This window comes from Berghia stephanieae, chromosome 10 (assembly GCF_034508935.2).
Source record: "Berghia stephanieae isolate SIO BIC M18660-M18661 chromosome 10, UCSD_Bste_1.3, whole genome shotgun sequence".
Taxonomy (NCBI): Eukaryota; Metazoa; Mollusca; class Gastropoda; order Nudibranchia; family Aeolidiidae; genus Berghia; species Berghia stephanieae.
In genome coordinates, this window is record NC_088369.1 from 41,185,375 (window position 1) to 41,192,874 (window position 7,500).

Consider the following 7,500-nt stretch of genomic DNA (forward strand, 5'->3'; position numbering starts at 1 on the left):
TACTACTACTACTACTACTACTACTACTACTACTACTACTGTTACTACTACTACATTTAATACCGCCAGTAATGCGTTCAAGAAATTCTTCTGAAAGGTTATATATGTTCTATCAATTGAAAAAGAAAGTTTGTGGTATTTGATTTGATTGGGAAATAAATAAATAAATAATTATGACGTATCAAGGCACATTGAATATAGACTATATTATAAACGTTTATGCTACAGTTTAGTTCGCTTAATCCTACAACGTTTAATTTCAAACTCCGATAATATCCAGCAATGAAAAAAAAAAGTTGTTTTTTTTCTCTACATTCCCACTCCACTCATTCAACCAAATCGCGTAATCCAAACTGTTATCCAAATGTCCAAAGTCGTGCACATTTAGAAGGAATCTTCATTATCTACCAATATTGTTTCTTTAATATTTGTCTTCGAGTTTGTTGGGGATTTTTTGTTTTTTTTTGTTTGTTTGTTTTTTATTTTTGTATGTTGTTGTTGTTAAATTTGTATTTTTGTTATAATTTGTTTTGTTTTCTTAATATAACGATCCACTGGAAAGACTTTTCTACAGAGAGGACCTACAAAGTATCTCTGTCGTCTATCTGGAATTTAGTAATGCATGTATGTCTTTATTGTTTTTTTGAAGAAGGGTTTTGAGGCCGAAACGTTCCGTGTTTGGTATTTCGTTCTTTTAATGAATCTGTTATATTCTTTTTTTGTTTATTATTTTTTTACAGTCCACAGCTTCTAGTAGCCTAGTATAACTGAAACAACCAAACCGATTAGTTATATTCTTTTTTTGTTTATTATTTTTTTACAGTCCACAGCTTCTAGTAGCCTAGTATAACTGAAACAACCAAACCGATTAGTTATATTCTTTTTTTGTTTATTATTTTTTTACAGTCCACGGCTTCTAGTAGCCTAGTATAACTGAAACAACCAAACCGATTAGTTATATTCTTTTTTGTTTATTATTATTTTACAGTCCACAGCTTCTAGTAGCCTAGTATAACTGAAACAACCAAACCGATTAGTTATATTCTTTTTTGTTTATTATTTTTTTACAGTCCACAGCTTCTAGTAGCCTAGTATAACTGAAACAACCAAATCGATTAGTTATATTCTTTTTTTGTTTATTATTTTTTTTACAGTCCACAGCTTCTAGTAGCCTAGTATAACTGAAACAACCAAACCGATTAGTTATATTCTTTTTTGTTTATTATTTTTTTACAGTCCACAGCTTCTAGTAGCCTAGTATAACTGAAACAACCAAACCGATTAGTTATATTCTTTTTTTGTTTATTATTTTTTTTACAGTCCACGGCTTCTAGTAGCCTAGTATAACTGAAACAACCAAACCGATTAGTTATATTCTTTTTTTTGTTTATTATTTTTTTACAGTCCACGGCTTCTAGTAGCCTAGTATAACTGAAACAACCAAACCGATTAGTTATATTCTTTTTTGTTTATTATTTTTTTACAGTCCACAGCTTCTAGTAGCCTAGTATAACTGAAACAACCAAACCGATTAGTTATATTCTTTTTTTGTTTATTATTTTTTTTACAGTCCACAGCTTCTAGTAGCCTAGTATAACTGAAACAACCAAACCGATTAGTTATATTCTTTTTGTTTATTATTTTTTTACAGTCCACAGCTTCTAGTAGCCTAGTATAACTGAAACAACCAAACCGATTAGTTATATTCTTTTTTGTTTATTATTTTTTTACAGTCCACAGCTTCTAGTAGCCTAGTATAACTGAAACAACCAAACCGATTAGTTATATTCTTTTTTGTTTATTATTTTTTTACAGTCCACAGCTTCTACTAGCCTAGTATAACTGAAACAACCAAACCGATTAGTTATATTCTTTTTTGTTTATTATTTTTTTACAGTCCACGGCTTCTACTAGCCTAGTATAACTGAAACAACCAAACCGATTAGTTATATTCTTTTTTGTTTATATTTTTTTACAGTCCACAGCTTCTACTAGCCTAGTATAACTGAAACAACCAAACCGATTAGTTATATTCTTTTTTGTTTATTATTATTTTACAGTCCACAGCTTCTAGTAGCCTAGTATAACTGAAACAACCAAACCGATTAGTTATATTCTTTTTTGTTTATTATTTTTTTACAGTCCACAGCTTCTAGTAGCCTAGTATAACTGAAACAACCAAACCGATTAGTTATATTCTTTTTTTGTTTATTATTTTTTTACAGTCCACAGCTTCTAGTAGCCTAGTATAACTGAAACAACCAAACCGATTAGTTATATTCTTTTTTTGTTTATTATTTTTTTACAGTCCACAGCTTCTAGTAGCCTAGTATAACTGAAACAACCAAACCGATTAGTTATATTCTTTTTTGTTTATTATTTTTTTACAGTCCACAGCTTCTAGTAGCCTAGTATAACTGAAACAACCAAACCGATTAGTTATATTCTTTTTTGTTTATTATTATTTTACAGTCCACGGCTTCTAGTAGCCTAGTATAACTGAAACAACCAAACCGTATTAGTTATATTCTTTTTTGTTTATTATTTTTTTACAGTCCACAGCTTCTAGTAGCCTAGTATAACTGAAACAACCAAACCGATTAGTTATATTCTTTTTTGTTTATTATTTTTTTACAGTCCACAGCTTCTAGTAGCCTAGTATAACTGAAACAACCAAACCGATTAGTTATATTCTTTTTTGTTTATTATTTTTTTACAGTCCACAGCTTCTAGTAGCCTAGTATAACTGAAACAACCAAACCGATTAGTTATATTCTTTTTTTGTTTATTATTTTTTTACAGTCCACAGCTTCTAGTAGCCTAGTATAACTGAAACAACCAAACCGATTAGTTTAAACATTAACCCGAGTTCTCCATTTTTTGCATTTTCACGAAATGCGTGATATTTAGCTTAACCCTCTCCTTACCACCCAAAGGAAAATCGTCACATTTGTTACGATGCAGCCAACAATTTTCTTGTTCTGCTTTCATTTTGTTATAGTTATAGCGATAAAAAGTCGATTCTGTGTTGCAGACCACATTTTTCTGAGCAAAATATAGAATATACTCGTTACTATTCTGTATATATATATATATATATATATTATATATATATATATATATATATATATATATATATATATATATTATAGTTGGGTGAGTATGTAGTTTCGGGTAAAATTCTGAAAATAATTGGTAAGGAGAGAGTAGATTGATTTATTTCTTATTTTTGTCTCCAGCCTTCATGCCTTGTCGGGGTGCCTCCAACCTGGCCCTTGTGGCCCATCCTACAAAGTGTGACCGTTTCTACCAGTGCGTCAATGGGCAGGCCTATCCCATCACGTGTCGTCCTGGTTCTGTCTTCGAAGATTCTACATGTGTGGAGAAACTGCCTGGATTTAGCTGTCAACGGGGACAGGGTTGAGTCACCTGTAGCCTTCCAACACTGCTGATGGCGTAGCCTTAGTTAACTTATAGCCTGACTCTGACCATAAACCTTCGTTAATTCATAGCCTGACGGTAGCCCTCGTTAACTTATAGCCTGACGGTAGCCATCGTTAATTCATAGCCTGACGGTAGCCCTCGTTAACTTATAGCCTGACCGTAGCCATCGTTAATTCATAGCCTGACGGTAGCCCTCGTTAACTTATAGCCTGACGGTAGCCCTCGTTAACTTATAGCCTGACCGTAGCCTTCGTTAACTTATAGCCTGACCGTAGCCATCGTTAACTTATAGCCTGACACTGATCAAAACATGACGTCGAAAGATAAGTCTTTGGCTACAAATAAAAACAAATCGTGAGTTGTATTCAATAGTTCAACCAATGGAATCACTTGTTTCCTTGAGCTTTACCAACGACAACTCACTAGACGCTACACAAAGCTAAAAAATGACGTCAAACTGCCAGTTCTAGAGGGTGCTATTGTCAGGCTATATTATGTTAACGATGGCTACGGTTCTAGTGTCAGGCTATATGTTAACGATGGCTACGGCCTGACACTGACCAACAATTGACGTCAAAAGACAAGTCTTTGGCCATAAAAGAAAACATATCGTGAGCTGTTGAATACATCTAGTTTTATTTTTGTGGTGATGGACATATCTTTTGAGGTAATATTATTGGTCAGCGTCAGGATATAATTTCACGAAGGGGAAAGACGATCACACCGTAGCCATCGTTAACATATAGCCTGACACTGAAACCCAAAAAGACTGGCATTTTGACGTCATTATTTGTGTTTTTAGTGCTCATGGAAACAAGTGGTTCCATTGGTTGAGCTATTAAATACAACTCACGATTTCTTTTCCTTTGTGGACAAAGACTGGCATTTTGACGTAATTTTTTGGTGAGTGTCAGGCTATAAGTTAACGATGGATACGATCACACCAAGGGAAATGTGGACTGTAATCATAGATACGACTTCGGACACTTTCCTGATCTCCCAGCTGTTCTTGGTGTTGGGGAAATGTATATTTTTTTGTATTCCCAGTATGATTTTACCACAATGTGTTTTGTTTTTATTTGATTTAAATTGGGTTTTTTTCATGCAAGACCGATTATTTATTTTCAATGGGATGATCTATATTAACTTTCCATGTGCTCGAGGTCATAGGTCACATTGCAAAATATGCTCAAAGTGACCTACATAGTGAAAAGTGTTCACAGATTTTGAACAATCTAACATTACGATTGGTCATTGTGTTCAGCTGGACACATGGGTATGTTTACAACTTTCATTAACAAAGCAGCGAGTTTACATTTCTGAAGAAATATACAATCGTTGGACAGCAAAAAATCACGTGATTAATGACCTGGTTGGGCGAAAACATGAATATAGATCGCTCCCAATACATATAATATTGTAAACACGCAATCATCTATCCATGCATTTTATATATCTATCTATTTATTTTTGTTGAAACGTTGTATTTTCTAACTTTTGCTTTTGCAAATAAATTTAAAAAATAAGCATTCCGATTGGTTAAATTCGACGTGCACTCATTTGCAGGTCTGATAACCCAATTCCTTATGGACTCTTTGTTGTAATGGAATTCTCAAAAAATGACGCAAAATAGTGTCCGTTATTAAACTAGGCCAATCAGGATAAATATTCGGATGTCAGACCTGTATATTTGTACACGTCGGTTTAATTAAATCGAAGCTATGATACAGCGCCCACTATGAAATGTGAGTGATACCGTATTGTCATCATTTATTTGTGCATTTTCATTGCAGTCTAATATCTATCTCATATTTTGATAATCTGTCATTATTTATTGACAATATTCATCATCATAATGATCATAGTATTCATCATCATAATCATCATCGTCATCATCATCATCATCATCATCATCATCATCATCATCATCATCATCATCATCATCGTCATTATTATTATTATTATTATTATTATTATTATTATTATTATTATTATTATTATTATTATTATTATTATTATTATTATTATTATTATTATTATTATTATTATTATTATCATCATCATCGTCGTCGTCGTAGTCGTCGTCGGCATATCCTCTTTTTCATCACTAATATCTTCCCTCGTCTTGATAACAATTGTAGACATTTTTTAATTCCCATACTTACACATTGACATCACTTGTTATCTTATCTCATACGATTCATGATATAAAAAAAAAATCTTATGCCAGCCACTGCCTCTCACTTGTCTCATATTGTTGGAATGTGTATTAAAAAAATAACTTTTAGAAATAAAAACGATTTTAAGTATCAGATATCATCATCGTTATCATCATCTTCATCATCATCAATCATCATCATCATCATCATCATCATCATCATCATCATAATTTTATGAGCTCATAGTTGTAATGAAAGTACTCTAACAAACCAACGCGAAGTATTTTGCATTAGAACAATGTTAAATTAACCCACTCCTTACCAACTATAGAAAAATTGTCACATTCGTTACGATACAACCAACATTTTTCTTATTCAATTTTTTTTTCTACATCATAAAATTTTAAGAAAATGAACAGCGTGTTGTAGAGCATGTTTTGCTAAAGAAACTATCTATGTATCGCAAGAACTTTACTGCTAATGTGTTTGAGTGATAAAAAATATATTTTGGTGTTAGTTTGGTGTCAAGTTTTGGGAAAAATCCTGAAAATGGCTGGTAAGGAGAGGGTTCACTATCTCCTTACCGATCATTTTCAGTATTTTCCTCAAAATGACAGGCTTACCCAGCAGAAAAAAATAGTTCTTTTAACCTCAAACAACCTCTCTACAAAACAACATTATGTTCTTACTGATTAAACAAATATGATTCTTCAAAGTTTGTGATGTACAAAATAAATCTGAATAAGAAACATGTACAGTGTGTCGTAACAAATGTGACGATTTTGCTGCAGGTTGTATGGAGAGAGTAAAACACTAAATTGCGTTTGGTTATAAGATCTTCAAATATGCGCATGGTTTTCATCACATTATGTCTGTCAATCAACACAGGATCTTTTGAAATTCATTGTAAAAATCATACATGCCAATTTAATAATTAATGACGGACGTCGACTTAATCCAATAGAATGCAATTGAATATTATTATTACTATTTCTAATCTGTATTGTAAAATAAAAAATGAAATAAATCAAATTACTGTCTCATGTCTGTCTGTTTTAAGCGGGGAGAGGAGGGTGGGTGGTTGAGTTTTTTTTTGTTTTTTTTTTTGTTTTGTATTATTCTGATGGGTTTTTTTTTTCTAGGGATATATTTTTTCTTTGATTTCTTTTTCTTTTGCTGTTTTGTTTTTGTTGGGTTATTTCCCATTTTTTATATATTTATTTTTGTTGTTTTTGCTGTTTTGTTGTTTTGTTGGTTTGTTTTGTTTTTTGGGGGTTTTTTTGTATGTGTTGACACAATTTTTGCTTAATATCAAAGGAGAAAATACATTAAAACGACGTATACTTATTTACAGATCTGACAACCCAAATTGTAATGATCTCATTTGTGTAATGATTTGAGAAACCCTCAAATGAAATCAAAATATTGTCTTTTGCAAGAATGTTAAATTGAGCCCATCACTGTGTTCGGTTATCAGACCTGAAAATGTGTGAACATCGCTTCAAACGTATCAGCATGTCAATACAACAAAGATTTGGTTATTTGTTCCAGATGTTCCTAAAATTCTGCATATACAGCTTTGAACGACTTGTAATTGCATCCATCAAATAGCAATTCATTTTACTAAATTCCAGACAGACGACAGACACAACGAATAATAGTACGAAACACGTCGTCTATCTGAAATTTGATAATGCATTTATGTCTTTATTGGGGTTATTTTGTTACTGTTGGCTGAAGAAGGGTTTTGAGCCCGAAACGTTCATTGTTTGGTATTTTGTTCTTGTTATTTTGGCTGGTAAGGGTTAATCTGGATGGCGGATGTTGTGACTAATTTACCCAAACGCATAGCATCAATCGTCAAATTTTGTTTAAAACGTGTTAAGCTCCTTATGGA

The 7,500-nt window shown here is 32.3% G+C and overlaps 1 protein-coding gene across 1 annotated transcript in view; it reads left to right on the forward strand.

Annotated features, from left to right (window-relative positions):
• LOC144980669 (uncharacterized) overlaps positions 1-6,561 on the forward strand; it is a 26,726-nt gene extending 20,165 nt beyond the window's left edge. Inside the window, exon 9 of the mRNA XM_078928347.1 lies at positions 3,240-6,561. Within this exon, the coding sequence (XP_078784473.1) occupies positions 3,240-3,424 (185 nt within the window). The 3' untranslated portion in view covers positions 3,425-6,561. The remainder of the gene's footprint in view (positions 1-3,239) is intronic.
• Positions 6,562-7,500: the final 939 nt, after the last annotated feature.